This window comes from Taeniopygia guttata, chromosome 1A (genome assembly GCF_048771995.1).
Source record: "Taeniopygia guttata chromosome 1A, bTaeGut7.mat, whole genome shotgun sequence".
In the NCBI taxonomy this organism is placed as follows: Eukaryota; Metazoa; Chordata; class Aves; order Passeriformes; family Estrildidae; genus Taeniopygia; species Taeniopygia guttata.
This window is the reverse complement of record NC_133025.1, coordinates 61,378,087-61,395,965: the sequence shown is the minus strand read 5'-3', so window position 1 is coordinate 61,395,965 and position 17,879 is coordinate 61,378,087. Positions and strand designations below refer to the sequence as shown.

Here is a 17,879-nt window from a genome sequence, read left to right as displayed (position 1 = left end):
GGAAACAATGCACACAGAGACAAATGGAATTATAAATGCTGCTGCCTTGTACTGACAATGTGGTAACCTGGCCTAGAAACTAAAGTTGTGTTAAAAGATTCAAAAGATTACCCTCATTTCAAGGACACATCTTTGGCCTTTTCTTTGAAAATTTGCTGAATGTGTCCAAACCTTTATTTTTTTCAGGGTTTTTAGGAACTGCAATTCATCTTTTAGCAAACTAGCAACATGAATAGTCTGTCAATGTCCTTTTTCGAGCTCAACACAAAAAGACCATCCTGTGATTCCTACCAGCTGACAGATGTGTGCCAAGTGGGTGACATCTTTCTCCCAGACTCAGAAAACTCCTGTGGCCCTCTCCTGCACACAGTTTCTAAGTGGGGCTGTAGAGTAACATCAGAATTGCTATTTTAGTAACTCAAACTCCACTCTAAGGGGAGCTTAACCAGACATACCGCAATAAATATCCCGCTGGTCCCATTGAAGTTGTCAATCCAACCCTGTGGAAAAGAAGAATGATTAGTGTTCCTTTCAGTGATGTACTGCTTACACAAGCTTCTGAATAATGACAGTGGTGTGGTGTAGACAAAGAAGGAAGGAGACACTAGTTTAGATGGATGCCAGCCCATCTAGGACAGCTGCCAGGATGTCAACCAGTACCAGGGGATGCACTGCCTGCAATTTACTCATCAACAACAGAATCAAGGTTTGTTCTTAGAAACCACTTCTTTCCTATTCCCTAGCCTCAGGAATAAAGTCTGGTTTTAAACACCACAGTATCTTGGTGCTGCCACACTTGCTGAAAACAGCTGGACTGATATTTACCCTTGACAAACAACATGCAGCTGTCACCAAGGGTAATCTGGTCACTCCAGCTAACTTCTATAGCAAGGAAGAGTAAAATCCCCAAACCAAACCACAACATTCCTTTTGAATCCCATCCTACTTCAGGTCAGGGAAGCTGCCACTTGTGGGAGCTGGAGTTCAGAGCAGTGAGGAGCTGTTTGACCTGGAACAGGCTGTGACAGCAAACAGAGCTCTTTGTCTTTCCAAGATGGGGAGCTTGGCCCAGAGCCTTGGCTGTATCTCAGCCATCTCTGGCACACTTCAGGCTGCGTGAAAGCCAAAGGTGACTTTGTGCTGCCTTTCCAATTTGGCTGCAATATTAGGGCACGCTATTCCTATTGGTATATTTAGCTTAATGAATTATCTCATTCCAATGTACAGCTGCATTTAATTACAGAGTGCCTGACATTTGTACCTCAACCACAATGCACCAGGCGTATGACGGACCCTCAGATCCCACATTTTGAGCACAGAAACTCTCCTGGTGTGCCTGAATGGACAATCAATTGCAAGCCCAGCATGCTGCACCATAACTGTCCCAGCTCCTGTTATTATTGCTTAAATGTAGTCTTTTCACAGTTCTAAGGTGCTGAAGAAGACTCACTGTTCCACTCCAGGACGGGATCTCCACCTCTTCCACGCATCTCCCTGTGAACTATGGATATCTGTTTCTCAAGACATTGCTACAAGGAGGGACAGATTCCTGACAGTATCACAGCTCCAGTTATATCCAAAGGTTCTAGGTTAGGAATTGTGTATTCATGCTTACTGGGAAAGGCTCATGCCAGCTGGCTCCCACGATGGATGGCCTGATGATAGCAATGTTCAAGTTTCCTTTCTCTTGCTGAATCAGGTACTCTGACAAGGCTTTGGTGTAGGTGTAAGTGTTGGGCCACTCCCCAAGCAGCTTGGGTGTGATGTCTTGAATGATGGATTCATCCAACCACCTACAGGTAACAAGGAGAAAGTCATCATTCACGAGGCAGGGAGAGAAAAAGATTCAGGCAAAAGAGACCAGTGAGACAGGAATCCTCACCTGAAACAGAAGCTAAGCCAGTCAAAGATATTTAAGGTTTGGATTTAAAACTGCTCTGTGGGAGAAAGTTACTTTTGTCTTCAAGGTGCAAAATAAACCCTGGTGAGCTTCATGCTCCAATGCCCCGTTGCAATTCAGGTACCTCTACAAACTCACTTCAGAGCAATCTCTTGCATGGGTAATGCTTCACTGCAGTCTGTAACAGAAATATTGCCACGATCTACAGCCTGATAGAGCTCTCCCAGATAGGAATCCCACTAGGCAGTTCTCATCCTTATCCAACACAGTCCCTGTATACTCCCAAATATGTTTCAGGATATCCCGGGTTCCCTTGAATTAGCAAGTCACGTAACAACACAAAGGTCTCAAAAGCTGGAAAAACATCCTGCAGGGGTATTATTCCAACAGCGGTTTTCCATCATTTGCAGTGTTAGATGTTTCTTCTAGCAGGCTTACCACAGGTTTGTTCACACAGGAAACTGCTGGTTCTCAAAAAAAAAAAAAAAAAAAAAGAAGAAACAAGCAAAACCAAACCACCAAAAAAACCTAAAAGAACCCAAGTTGGTTTTTATTTTTTGAAGGTTTGAAGGTATTCAAGTATCTAATCCACCAGAAGCAGTTATGCAGATAGCTTTTAAAAAGCAGCCCTTATCACCACGGAGCTGCAGGAAGGGCCTAACATCCAAAGGCTCTTCCCTGGCACAGCACCAGGAGCTCATAGGTCCTGGCAGCATCTGGGTGTAAAGGACAAGAACTGGCTGTGCTTCCAGAGCCCTTGCTGCCAGTCCCTGCCAGGCTCCCGGCAGCCTGGGGTTACACCACAGAATCAAAGATTAGCTCCTATAATCCAATTTGTAATTAAGTCAACGGACTTAAAGTTCAGTCTGAAGGCGTGGACTCTTCCCAGGGGCACTGCAAGGATACTGCATCCTGCAGATCCTCACTTCACCCCTCCTTGTCTTGGATTTCAGAGAAAGGCAGAAGTCAACGGAAGAGAAATACGATGCTGACTGCCACACCTGAAAAATTGCTTGATCCTGTCAACCTTTCAAAGACATGGTGGCTCAGGTGGCACAGCACTTTTCAGATGACTCTCATTGGGCACAGATGGGAAACTGTTGTATGAGGAAGCACTGATTCACAGGGGAGGGCTGGATGCAACAAATCTCTCGGTTTTGGAATGCATTAAAAATCTGACAACTTGTAGTACATAGGAATTTTTTCTTTAAATAAAAAAGCCCTATGGAGACATAAACACCTTCCTTTGCAAGCCTGGTCCTGTGCAGCAGAAACAAGGCAGAAGAAAGCATATAAACATAAAATATGAACTCTACAAAGGTTACAAGCACATAGGATTGACATAATTTGCAAAGCCGCTTAGGCAGCCATTGAACCTCAGAGTCTCAGCTAAACTGCTATTGTTTGAATCTGTGGAGTAGCTAATTACCAGCCTACCAAGAGGAGATGGCTATTTCTGCAGAGCCTGGAGGAAGACTAAGTTCATTTGGGAACTCAGGTTAAGCTGTGCGCAAATCTTTTTCCCCTTCTCTTTTTATTTTTTAAATTTTCATAATAAGGGGTTGCATTCTCACAAAGCAAAGACAGATGTAGATGTACAAGCAGAGGTAATTTCCTCTTGTCTTCATCCTTCCAGAGAGGTCTCAGCATTACCTGAGGATCTGTCCCAAGGGCACCAGCCTGCCAGGTGATTTTATGGACCAACATTCCCATCAGGGAGGTGGAGCTGACACTTCAGCAAGGAGAACTGCTCTGTGACCTATATTAAATATTCTGGAATGCTAACTCACAAAAGCTGCTGCTTCTGTGAGTTAGCAGAACTTTACTGCTGCATCTGCCCCTTCCAAGCCAACAATGCAAATTAAACAATTAATAACTTCTCCATTATATGCACCAAAGTACTCTGCCACAGGAAAACAAAACTTTCTGTGTTAATGACTTTGCATTAGTAAGACTCCTTGTTGTAAGCAATGATGGATCTGTATTTTCTGCAATAACCAACCCACAGCTCCAGGACAGACTTTTCTGTGTGCTGTGCTCCTTACCTCAGCACACCCTTCAAAGCTGATTTCCTCCAGCTTTAGATTAAGGCAAACCATGCTTGATGCAGCAGATTATATGTTTCCCCTATTGGCCTGGCAACACTTAGAAGTGTGACTTTTGGTTTACACAGCTTAACCTCGGGGTTTACTTGCAGGTTAAATATCAGAATACTGAAACAGCAAGATGTAACAGGAGGAGAAGAGCAGAAAAAGAAACAGCTGGGAGTCCTCCTTGAGATCTGAAGTAAGCAATTTTAAGCATATATCAAGTGCATGGCCAAAAGCACTGTTAAATGGATCTGTTATTGCATCCAGTTGTTCAATTATTCCTCATAAAGCACTTGCAAGAGCAGGATCTTAAGACAAGGGTTGGCTGTGAAAGGAATCATCCACAGCTGGCTGATGCAAAAGATAACCTGTACTTCTCCCCATTTTTGAAGGCAGTTTATATTTCCTTGTCTGCTTCCCCTCCCTCCTCTTCAAAGGTAAAATTCTGATACCTTTCAATTTCCTCTGAAACCTTCTGTACCCTGATATCCACACACTATTTCTTTCACTTACATGGCAAATATTAAAGGTGCATCTCAAACATGATCCTCTCTGCTGCATTTTCAAGCTATGATACATAAATTCTTAGTGTTTTATACGAAGCAGCTGAAGTAACAATCTCTGAGGTAGCCAAGCCCTTCTGCACACTTCTGACTAGCAATCAGACCTGTAGTGCAGTCTTTTTTTTAAATCTGAGCCATCAACACTAATTGTTTTCAGAGTTCCAAGTGATGGCAAGCTTTTTAGGACAGTGAAATGGAATCTTGACAGCGATGAACACCAAAGAACACAAAACCGAGTCAGTGGGCAAAAAGATGACAGAGCAGCTTCACTTTTAGGGAAAAGCAGTCTATCAGAACTGGTGCTAGAAGTTGCTGAGCTCAGAACTGGCAACTGTAGCTCAGCAAAAGCTCTTGAATCACAGCAGACAGCTCTGAAACCTCCATGTCAGTGCATGCCTATTTGCAGCAGGCAAAAAAAAAAAAATCAACTAAATGCTGGCCATCATCAGGTACTGAGAATGAAACCAGTGGTGCAATTTTGAAGCTGTTTAAATAAAACTTGGAGCGACTGCAACGGGAGTAGAGTTAAAGAAAAGGTAGAGAGGAAGGACAGCTAACATCAGCACCAAGATAGATCCATCAGCACATGAGGAGACAGTAAAAAGGCTTAGACTCTTCAGGTTTCTGTGAGGGGAACAGAAAGGCGTATCCAGTTACCCTAAATAACATCTCCCAGTGACTGTCTTGAGGGCAAGATACTGGGCCAGGGAGCTCACTGCTCTAATGCACTACGACATTTCTCAAGTTTTTTATCATCTTCCACTTACTGAATAAATGATAAATGATTGATGACTACTAGCTGGAAGTAAACATAACCAAGAATATGGGCTACTAGAAAAATTCAAATAGAAAAACTAGTTTGTACTAGCTTCCCTGGAGTAGTGCTTAGGCAATTAAATTATTTCTTAAGACAAGCTTTTTTTATTAAAAAAAAAAAAAATCAGTGGTCTGATCTCTTAGTGACCATTAATTAATTTCTTCTTCCATTACCCTAAATCAAGAATAAAGATTTTATACCAGCTCTTTGTGTTAATAGATCACAGATCAGTTGCTTATATCACCCACTAGAAAATGAATGAAAACACATTAACAGTTGTGAGAAAATTCTTTTAAGGAGAATGTCTCCTAGGACCTTTATCAGCTGATTTTGTTATTCTTTCTAATTATTCTTTATATTGGTAAATTCAATTAACCAAGTTTTTTTTGGTGTTTCATCAAAGCCCTGTATTCTCATCCGGGTTGAGAGGACATTGCCTCATGCTGTACCAGGAGAGGTTCAGGTGGAAATCATGAAGATTTTCCTCACTGAAAAGGTGGCCAGGCATTGGAAGGGGCTCCCCAAGGATGTGGTGGAGTCACCAATTCTGTAAGTGTTCAAAACCCAACAGTATGTGGCACTCTGTGCTCTGGTTCATTTGACAAGGTGGTGATCAGTAAAATCTTGGACTTGGTGATCTTAGAGGTCTTTTCCAACCTAAATGATTCCCACTGACCTGTCTAAAAAAGCCTGTTTCTTACTCATCTCCATATAACTCCAGTTAAATACCACAGGATTTCTGAAAGAAGTGGAAACAATGCTGGGAAGCTGAAAAGATAAAAAGAAAAAAGGGGTATGGAACAAAAAATCAGCTCCTACTAAGGCAGCAGCAGAGCTGAATGTTACAGAAAGCAGCAATTCCATTCCTGGCAGAAAATACACTCCTGCAGAAATTGATATTGGACTCTGATGAAATCAGTCTTTAAAAAACCACAAAGAAACAGCAATAACAGCACCTCAGACAGAAATCCCAGCCGATTCTGCAAACGGCTCCAAGGTCTGCCACAGGATGGAGGAAAGGCAGCACTGGAAGGGGCAACGTGGCTCCTACTTACTCTACTAAATCGAAGAGCTTCTGGGGCTCGGCTGGGGGTGGGTAGATGATCTCCTCGATGCATTTCCGGATGCAGTTTGCATAGGCAGTGGAGATGTGGATGAAGGCCTCCAGGTTGCGCATCTGCCGGGCCAGCTCCAGCAGCCGCTGCGTGCCCATCACGTTCAGCTGCAGGGCATGCCTAGGGAACACAGGGGGAATGAGCAGAAGGCATTTCACTGGGAATATTATAAAGGCTGAGCTTTATCCAAGCCTCATCGTGGCAAGGGAAGTCAGGGAGAGCAGGTGGAGCAGAAAGTGTCACTGAAATGCAAGTGTGAAACCAGCTCTGAAAGCAATACTGTTGGATTTTCTGTTCTGGACACTGAATGTCTCTCAAATATTTTTACTTGATTTGAAGGGTCACAAGTAAGACTTCACTAACATCTCTAAATGTGACATGTTGGCCGCCCCTCTCTCAAACATGTATTTCTAAGCCCTGAGGCACTGTGGTTCCTACGGTACACATTCAGTGTTCTCTGGAGGGACCACTGCTAAACCAGAGGAACACACAGTTTCAGAAAGCAGGAAAGGGTCACTGGGCCCAGAAAAACAGTTTCATAGCATCATAGAATAGCTTGGCTTGGAAGGGACCTTAAAGATCTTCCAGTCCCACTCCCTTGCCATGGGCAGGGACACCTTCCACTATCCCGGGTTGCTCAGAGCCTCATCCAGCCTGGCCTTGGACACTGCCAGGGATGGGGCAGCCACAGCTGCTCTGGGAACCCTGTGCCAGGGCCTCAGCGCCCTTAAAGTAAGGGATTTTCTCCTAATATCAAATCTAAACCTACTCTCATTCAGTTTGGAGCTACTCATAATCAAAGAAGACACCATTATAGATAACAGCTTAGGTTCCAAAGGAATGGAGATGAGAAGTGATAAACATAAGAGAAAGAATGTCCTGGTTAGCAAGGCTGACCTTCAAGCACTCAGCATAGCTAGAAATTGTCCTAGAGACAATCTGCAACACATCTCAACCAGCAGACTCTGTTGCATGCTTTGTACTGGAATAGAGACACTTTCCTGCACAGAAGGGAGAAGACTTAGGAATATGCAATCTGCTCAGCCCAGGAGTAGAAGCTTTCAAAGGTATGTACAATGTTAGGAATTATGCTATCAAGCACAGTGTACACTAAAAAAACTTAATTATGTTGAAGAGAAAATGTAAATAGTCCAAAGGAATGAAAACATCAGCTGAAGAGTATAATCAATATTTGGTTCACTGTATATAAAGCTAGAGATACCCTTCTTTTTACACACTGCTATTAAAGTGAAGCATTTACTGTAGATTTCTATTTTCTCCTACCCTCTAGCAGGATGAATACTTCTACCTGAGCTACCCTTCAGACAAAACTAACTTTTCCATGCACATTTCTGTTTGACTGTATCCCTTCTGAGAAGTGATGAACAGAACTGTGCTCATAATATGGGCCTAGCATGGATTTCTGCTGAGTTGCTCAGAGTTCCTTTAGCCATCAAAGGGAATATCATCTAACCCTGGCAGTTTGTTGTTTGTTTTTTTTTTCCTATTTCTATTAAACCAGCATCTATTAATATTTCAATGTAACACAATTTCTGAGATTTCTGCCCTCTCCATCGGGAGAATTCTCTAAATGTACTGCATGTTGATACCAATAATTCATTTAGTGCCTCCACTGCTGCTTCTCCAGTATCTTGACAGCAATGCTTTTGCCCCCTTCCTTATCTATTTGCTTTACATATATTGTTGTAATTTTAGAGCTTCTGCCATGTTGAAAAAATAATTTTCTGTCATCATCAAGTTGCTGCTCAAAATTCTTAATTAAGCAGCAATATTGTGCTTTCACATTTAGCTTGCTAAAACTTTTACCCATCTGATATATTTTATTATTCAGTCAGGAATAATTTGAGTTGAAGAACTTCTCATATTTTGCCTTCTAATCACCATTTTCCTTGTTCTGTTAGAGAGATTTTGACAGATCACATACAATCAATCTTTAGTTTCTCCACTGCCTGTAAGCTGATGAGCTTTTAAACTTTTAGCTTCTTTCTAGGTATCCTCCATATTAAAAATGCAGTTTCCCTTTGATGCTTCATGCCACTGAGACTTATTTTTAAAGTGGGTTCATTTGTGCATTGATTTAAGAACATTTGTGGCTACTTACGTATTGGCTCAAGATCACATCAAGAGCTGCTTTCTTTCTGGTGTTTCTCTAATTAGTTTTTCTAAAAAGCAAATATTTATGGTGGACATTGTGGCTATCTCTTTAGCCTATGAGCAAATAAAGACTGATATTACGAATTGTGTTTTCTACTATGACAGCTTTAGTGCTTTTTCAAAAGACTATGAGCTTCTGGCAATGCAGATCATCCACCTGGGTTTGTTGAAATGGATAATCTGCACAGAAGCATTTACACATCTAATCTTGTTTCAGTGGCTCATTTCTGCTGGTTTTTCTAAATGGAAAAGCCTGCCTGGGACAGGCACTCCCAAGGGAACTCCTTCAGAAACCGAGCATTTATTGTAAACATTTAATTACAGCGAGAGCTGGGTGTTTTAAAGGTAGAGATGGGCTGTTTTCTCAAACCACAGCTCATTTCCCTCTCCAGCTACTCGGTGACAAAGAAAGGCCATTAACAACACCAGCTTTAGAGACAGACACAGCACAGTTTCCCTTCAAGCTGCCTGCAGCTCTGCCAAAACATCTCCCTGATGACCTAAACCACACTTTTCCCCAACCCAGTTTTAGGTCATACTTAACTCCCTTACGGTATTACAACCCAATCCTGCGCTTCTTCCTTCTGTTCTGTGGGACTAGGCCAAGACAGTTCCCTTTTGACATGCACACACACACACATTTTCAGAGCATACCACCCCTCCCGTGTTCAGCACAGAACCACATGGAAGGAGGAAGCAGCGCTGCAGCCATGCAAGGGATGCTCTGGGCAGAGCCAAAGCACGCCCTGATCCCGCTCAGAAACACAGAAAAGCAGGACGTACTTGAGGGGCTCGTCAAAGCGAACTGTGGCTGCACAGTGGAAGACAACATTGACCCGGGTCAGAAGCTCCTCCTCGTCTTCAGCACTGATGGCCAGCTTGGGCTGAGTGAGCTCAGCATTAATAGGCTTAATCTTCTCGTGGAAATTAGGGCAATCTTCTCGGACCCTGTCAAAGACCTTGAAGCACAAACAGAGAGAGATCAGGTACGGAATTAGGCCGGCTGAGATCGCTTTGATTAGAAGCCAGTCTGATTCCATCAATCAATGCAACTGGCACAAAAGAGAATTCCTGTCTGGGGCCACACAGCTGAGAGGATAAAACAGTCCATTCACTTGTTCCCTCCCAAGGGAAACAGGACAAAAATATAGATCGTAAAACATTGCTCTGAAGAGATTAATGAATCTTCTCTGCCACCATTCATTTCCTCAGACAGCCACCAAAATTCCTCTGTGTCCACATCTGCAACCACTTGCTACTTGACCTCAAGGGCCGCCTGTAGGACCAAAACATGAGCTAAAGAGCAAGAGGGCAGAGTATGGTGTGGGAAAACAAACCTGTGCAGCTTTACCCAGGCTAAATGGTTCTACAAAGGACCTGCAGAGAGGAGGGGAACTGAGTAAAGTCAGGAGCCAGCTGAGATCGCCAACTGGTTGCTCCTCCTCCTCTTCCTTTGCTGCTCCTTGTCTACTGCTGTCACTCTTTGTTCATGTCGGAGGAGTCCAGTGGGGATCTGCTTTTGGGATGGAAGGATGGGGCATCCCAATAATCCCCAGTGTTGAAGCTGCCGAGTGCCACCAGCAGTTTTGGATAACTTAACATGTGTGGAGCTGGTTGGCCTCTCAAGCCATCTTCCAGCCCTTTTTTTCCTACAAGTATGATCTGTAGCTCTCTTCAAGACACATTTCTGCATAATTATATTTGAGCTATTTCAACTGAATTAATAGAAATTGTTAAGTACAAAAAGATCCTTCCTTTTTTTTGGGGGGGGGGGGGTGGGGTGGAACAAAGTGACATCATGAAAGGTAGAAAGAATCAATCGAATAGAATGGGTGTGGAATCTGAAGAGGTATTATCTAGATTCCAAAGGATAATCACGCCTCCAAGGTAACAAGTCTACTGTCAGGAACACCTAATACTGAGAGAGATTACTGAGGGATACAAAGGATGAATCACACCACCTTTGGACACCTTTAAGAGCTCTCTATATAAGCAGTGCCAGGAAAGGCAGGGAACAGCTGAACCTGCCTTGGGGAAGGAGGATGGACCAACTGATTTGCAGTAGCTCTGTGTTTTTGGGCTGTTTCCCCTCCTCTGTAGCCTACACACCAGTAGGCTACAGAGGAGGGGAATACTGAGGAGTTTGGAAATACCTTTACTACCATGGCCTCTTGTTTTCTTAGAGTTTCTTCAGCCTTTCACATGCCCAGGGCTTATGTACAAGCAGAAATTGTGTGACATAAATTAAACATACTAAGACACACATGAAAGATTAAATTTATCCTAATAGCAGTTTTTTTTTTTTTGTTTGACCAAGGGATTATCATCTTTCTGCTTATCTGACAAGCAAATCTAGATAAACCTTGAGGCTCTTAGGGATAAGGAGGTGATATAAGTATCATTAGCTTCTCCATTATGCACTACACTCTATACTTATTTTAAATTGCCACACAGCTGCACATCCTTCATAAACATGAAACTTCAGTGCAAGTTAGGACAGGACAAAGCTGTTTCACTGTTCTCAGCTGCACCTGAGTGCACACACCTTTCATCAGTGTGCTAGGCCAGAAAATAGATCTCTAGACAGAGTTATTAATGGGCAAAGGTGCTGGTGAGAGCTGGCTGGACTGTAGGAACTGAATTTCCAGGCACTGACAGCCCTAATGTCTGCAAAAAGCTTGTTTTCTAAAAAGATGCTACACTGGCTCTCCAAACATGCATCATCTCCTGAGAGATGACAGCAAACCCTAATGGGACACAAAATGGAAAGATTTCTCAGAGAACACATGTGAGACCAAAGCTATCTTGTAGGACTCTCAGAAATATTTGTTTGCATTTGTTCTGTTGCAAAGAGAGTGCAAAATGCCACGAAATGAGAGTTATTTTCTTCTTGTTTGGCATAAGTAATGCAAAGGCAGAGAAAGAATGAATCAGCCCTTTGTCAATTCTGTCATGGCATATAAAGTAAGAGTAGTATTTCTGCAGTGCCAGCCTTGGACAGCTAAATTCTTCCTACATCTCCTCCTGATACTCCCACTGCAGATAATATCCCCTTTGGCTCCTGTGCCTGCTGCTACCACATGGCACTCAGCTGCTGCAGCTTTTCATCCCCTCCAATGATTCACTGCATTCCTCTGAAGGATGAAGGCAATTTCCAAATGCAAGCACACAAGTCAGCACACTGCTTTGGAAACCTTCTGCACCACAGGAACATTCAGTACATTGTCACCATTAAATCAGATAATGGGAGCAGCTGTTTAATGAAAGTCTGCTGCTTCTTTTATGGAAGCTGAGGATTCAGACTTGTCAGTGCTTAACAGGGAAACGAGGGAAGATTTAAAAGCAAAATAAATGCAGCTTATTTTATACTGCTTCCTGCAGTTCAAGGAGTACTTAATATAAAGATGATGCTTAGTCTGAAGGTAAATTTTAATTGCATCTCTAGATTCTGATGAACTCACCAAGAACATAAATGATAAATCCCCAGTAACTGTGTGAGGCCTAAGGATTGTTCTGTCTTTTCTTTTCAGAAGCCATATGCAAATATAAAACACAGTCAGTGGACTGGCCTGATGTACTGCTGAAATTACATGTAAAGACTGGCCAGGTCAGCAGCACTTCTGAAGGGATACAAAGATTGCCACAAAATCTGTGAAGAGAAAGGAAAGGTCTTTGACTTCAAGTTGTCCAACATCACAGAAACTGAGGGAAATCAGTAATAATATTACCCTGATTTCAGTGTCTTTTTGAGCATCCAAATGTTGCTACTCCCATTCTTCAACTCAGAATAGATATAAGTTCAGCATGGGCTGTTCTGCCCCTCAATAGAGGGGAGAATTTCTTATTTCTCATTTTATAATCAGGCAATTCCTGTTTATAACACTAATCAAGTATCTGTGTTTTCACTATACATTGTCAAAAATGTGAAAACAGGACATCTGGAATTTCTCCCAGCATTCTAGTTGAGTGTGTCTGATGGACATTTTTCTCTCTTCCTGCCCTCCTAAGCTCTGACCTCCCTTTCCAAAGGACATCTGCAGCTCTTGGTGTTCCCTGCTCTTGCCTTGAAGTATATAATAATTCAGAGAGGTTTCTGCCTACCAATCCTTCAATCAGAAATTTTTTCCATGCCACAAAGATACAAAAACCTCAAAGAAAGGGCAAATTGCCCATCTGTGGAACAGCACAGCTGAAAAATAAAGGAACCACCGAGCAGTGCAAAATGCCAAAGGCTTTGCATCTTCCTCAGGAGGCATTTTCAGTGAAGCAAATACAAAGTAATGAAAAGTAGAGTGCCTAAGTGATGGTCCACTTTAAAAAAAGAGCTTGCACAAGCTTAGTCTTGTCAAAGCCTTCTCAACAGCTTGGGCAGTCCTTTCTTTTTTGGACAGTACCCTTGGATCTCCCTCTACCCCACTGCACTGGTGGGCAGTGGTGACTGGTGACTGACCCAGAAAGCATCAAGTTTTTAAGTGTGGCCAAGATAGGCAACCTCTTTATCTCAGGTGTGTTTAACAGGTGCCAGGAAATCAGGCTTCTCTAGGAGGATTGGTATTTTACATTACAAGACAAACATTTCAAGGCATTACTGTATGACAAACATAAAAGTGAAGAAAATCCAGAGGATTTCCACAAAATGGAACTCATAAATGGCAAACCAATGAGAACATTAAGGTTGAGAGAGCTCAATTAAAAAAAAAAAAAAAAAAAAGTGCCAAAAGCTTCCACCTCTCATATAAAGAAATGGAAGGGATTGCTTAGCATGATTTGGGAGAATATAGGCAAGAATTGCTCCTTGGGAAGAAAATATATAATTTATACTAAGAGAGACACAGGCCAAAGGATAAAATATCAGGGCAAAAATTTCTTCAAAGAAAAAGGTGTGCACTGGCTGTATAGAGCAATTTTAAACCCAGGGTGTTTGAAATCCCTCTTCTGAAAAGAGCACTGTGTACAAATGCAGGGAACAGCCTATATATAAATACACAAAATAACACTCCCCAGGGTGTGCATCCATCCCTCAGTGATTTCAATGACAGCATCATAAATATACAAGTGATCATCACAAATTTAAACTACTGAAGGCACCAAAGTCATGCAAACAACTCTTAAAAAACACCTGATGTCTGCAGTTTAGTCCTACTAAAAGGGTTTATCAGACTTGTGTTTGCCATTGATAAAAATTCTCCAATACATTTAATAAAGGAAGGTACACCACTATTTTAGAATTGCCATTGTAGCAAATTTGAGATGTAACTGGGCAGCTTCAAAGTAATTAGCCAGCAATTAATCTTTAGCCTGGTAGATTTCCAGAAATAAACACCAGGATTATTCAGTCAAAAAATGTGTGAAAATCAGATCAGGGAGCTTTAATTGGGACAGAGCCTTTTCTTCCCCCCTTTTTGCATTCTCTGCCTCATTTCCTCTTCAGAAAATTGCTTTTAAGTACAGTTTTTCTCAAGGCAAATAAAGCATAATTCATCTCATCAGTGGGAAAGCAGGCAGCAGAGCATCCCTCATTACAGAAAAACAAATGGCTTTATGCTTCAATCCAGAGCTATTACTTTCCCCTGAGTAGTGCTAATGTAGTGGAAATACAGGACCCATCACCAACACCTAGTAAACAAAACAGCTGATTACTAAAAAAGATGAAGACTACAGAAACAAAAAGAGGGACAGAAAGTTTCAGTAAAGCTCAGCTAAGACTAATATGTATATCCAGCTATTTGGGATGTGGTTTTGAATAGCCAGCTTCCTTGAAAACTGGCTGCTGACCAAGCCTGCTGTTTTCTAGCAAGAATACTCGAATTACACAGCAGTGAATCTGGAACACTGTCCAAACCAGACACTGTGGACAGGAGCATGAGGGATTTGAGAGACGGAAAAGCTTTCCCTGGTCTCTAGTGCTATCTTATTTGTGGGTGGAAGAGTCATGGATAGAACAAGGAGTTTTCTGATGTTTATCACAGATGTTCTTGGTGCCTCTGGGTGGTACTTTGAGATCAGCACTGGTGTTTGATGGGGAAGAATGTAAGTGCAGGGATTCCCAGACATTTCCTAGGACTGGTTTCCTTCTCACCCTTTTCCATAACTGTGCTCCAATAGGAGTCAATTGCCAAAGCACGTCAGCAATCCCCATGCCCTTGCCCAGTTCCTGCTTTGCAGAATTGATTACCACTGGCTTTGAGAATCACTGTATGGACTTGGAAATATCAGTAAGTATAAAGTTATCTAGACATAGGATCTTTATCTGCTTTTCCATACCCATTGCCCTTAATCACAGATTTTTCAAAGTTTCACTGCCAGATTTGCTTGGACACCTAGGAACTTCAGGCTAACCAGCCAGGACTAGGGGCTGTGTCAAACACAGACTCCCACTCTTTGCAGATGTAGTTAGAAATCATCAAGAAAGACTTGGAAAGATAGTTAAAGAAATTACCAAAATCTACTTTCTAATTTGAGAGCATATTGGCTGTCACACAGACACAGAGGAGGCAGCACTGTATAAAACACAGTGCTGGGATGCAATTCCAAATTTTGCTTCAAGGACAAAATATCTGGGCCATTCAGCTCCTAGACAAATCTTAAGATAGAGTCTTCTGAACTTGGGTCCCTCCAAGGAGCTCCTCCAAAGGAATGGCAGCCTAGGGTGGGTGTCCTGCACTTCCTCACCCTGTCCTCCTGAGGCAGCAAGCACAGAACATCACCATTAAGACAATCAGGGGTAATGTGGGCACTAAAGTGCACCTTAATTAAAAGGGTAAAGGGAGCTAAAAATCCTTTCATGTCACACACAGCAGAAGCTGAACAAATAAAGAAAAATGCACCAAAGATTTAAAGCTACTCAAATAAAAGACAAAAATTCTTCAAACATTGCAGTGAGAGGGCACTCAAGTGTAGAGAACTGAACACCTGGGAATGAGTACAGCAGAATAATAATTCACTCTCCTAGAATGAACTGTGCTAGAAGATTACCAGAAAAAAGAACAAGTCACCGGTCACAAGTGAGGAGTTAGCCTGGAATCAGGGCTTTTCCCAACAGATATCCTACCTGTGGCCGTGATGCCTTGGAAGGTAAGAAATTTTTCTGGCATGAGTACGAGCCACTTTGTGCCAGCTGGTCTCAGTGACTGAAATTCATGCTAAGGATATTGAATTTATGGATGTGTCAAACAGTACAATCAATTAAAGATGGAAGTTTTGCAGGAGGTTCCTGGAATGCGTTGATGAGGACTTCCTTCTTGAGGTGATAGAGCAGCCAATGAGGAGAGGTGCTGTGCTGGACTTCGTTTTCAGCAACCTCTTGTTCTCATCAACAGGTTCAGATAGAATTTTCTAGGAAATTCCTCCCTGTGGGGGTGGTGAGGCTCTGGCACAGGTTGGACAGAGCTTGGAGCAAGCTGGTATAGTGGAAGGTCCATGGCATGGAGTGGAACTGGATTATTTTTATGATCCATTCCAACCTAAACCATTCAATGATTTTGTGATTTACCTAGGACAATACCTCATTTCAGCAGTTTTCTTTTGTGCTCACATCTGACACAAATATTTTGGCCTTCTTATGTCATCCCACATATATTTTTGTTATCTTCATCATGACAGCGTAATTCTTTTAGGGGTGCTTAAAAGAAAAGCCCTAAGTTCTGGTACCCCAGCCTGTTAAATACCAGCTTTTTTCCCTTCCTATCCCTTAAGTAGAACCATATTCCCACAGTCAGGCTACAGGCAGCACACACAGTGAGAAAGCAAATGGGAAAATCCCTGAGAGATTATCAAAAGCAAATGCAATTTAGAAGACTGATTGGAAGAGCAGGGACACTACTAGAAGTGAGGACCCTTATGAACAGGAAACCAACCCAGTGAAGAAGAAAACAGTTGATACTCTAAGAAAACATTTAAGAAAGGATGTCTTAGTCATTGTAAACTGATTTTCTGGAGTGTCACTATTCCAAGCAAGCAAGGAAGTAAGACAATTACAAGTCATCCTTGATTTCCATCCAAGGAGCCTTCAGCTTAGGGAAATTAAAACTTCTTTAAGAAGATAGAACCATCTGTCCAAATAGAGTCATCTACTTACAGCACAGTCTGGCTCTGCAAGTACCCCTGCTACTGGAGACAAACTGCAAACAATGCCTCTGATTATGGCCAGTTCTCAGAAGAATCCATAGAAACATTTTGGACATGGTTGCAGAAGCCCCTCTAGAATCACAGCTCAAACCTTTTCTCTCAGTCCAACCTCTTTGCATGCTATTCACAATACAGACTTATTTTGAACAATGCTTGGCTCAATTAGTTCTGCCCATAATGAACATTCTTAAAATTCACTAATTCCAGGCCATGGGTAAAAACAAAACAAAGTTATTAAAAAAAAAAAAAAAAACAACCAAAACAATTCCACTGAATTTTGTCAAATTATTTGGATGTAAGGAAAAGACAGAGTTGTCCCAGGAAGTCTGTAGCAGCCTTTTGGCATGCAGCCTCCCTTTTCCAGTTGCTTGGGTCTCATCAAGCAGGAGGTGTTGTCTTGTTTCACAACAAAGATACCTGTTGTCAGGAGGGCCATTTCCTGTCAGCCTGTGATGGTAACACGTCTGCCAGGAGCAGATGTCGCTCTTTTCCCCGTACAAAGATCAGAGCATTGCCACAGATGGCTCAGCTACACCCTCTGAAGTGTTTCTCCCTCTCCTGCCATTGCAGTTGCACCCTGCTAGAATGTTCTGACAGGCCTGATGGTAAAAGACAAGTCAGATGATGTTTCACACACCTGGCAGGGAAAGATGAGTTTTGTCTGCAGTCAGGCAGGACTTTTATCTGTGATTTGTTGGGGTTTTTTGGTGAGTTTTCTGGTTTGGTTTTTTTCTGGTTTTTTGTTTGTTTGTTTTTTTTAACAAGTGAGAAATTGAATTATTTTAGTATGGAAAGAAACACACACACACACACACACACACGTTTTAAACAGGATCAAGAAAGCCGTACCAAGCGTCCTTCAGCCAGGCTTAGGTTTTAGCTGGCTTTGGCACCTCAGAGACTACTGAAGGGTAATCAACAAGCCTAACTTGTCATCTCTGGCACGCTTCTAATTCTTCCAGCTAAAGCCAGAATATTAAGGCTTTCTGAGCACAGGATTTGTGGCTCGAGACATCTTTCACACTTGCATGCATTTTTCAATACGTCTATCAAGAGAGAAGTTACTTTTATCTGCAAGCATGTTTTCAACTC

The 17,879-nt window shown here is 42.2% G+C and overlaps 1 protein-coding gene across 7 annotated transcripts in view; it reads right to left on the bottom strand.

The window, feature by feature from the left end:
* LOC100227890 (fatty acyl-CoA reductase 1) overlaps positions 1–17,879 on the bottom strand; it is a 118,838-nt gene that overhangs the window by 19,934 nt on the left and 81,025 nt on the right. For all 7 annotated transcript variants that reach the window (XM_030263396.4, XM_030263392.4, XM_030263395.4 and 4 more), the window contains 4 exons: positions 9,444–9,619; positions 6,426–6,605; positions 1,616–1,793; positions 456–500 (listed from right to left, as the gene is read on the bottom strand). In XM_030263396.4, the coding sequence (XP_030119256.1) occupies positions 456–500; positions 1,616–1,793; positions 6,426–6,605; positions 9,444–9,619 (579 nt within the window). The remainder of the gene's footprint in view (positions 1–455; positions 501–1,615; positions 1,794–6,425; positions 6,606–9,443; positions 9,620–17,879) is intronic.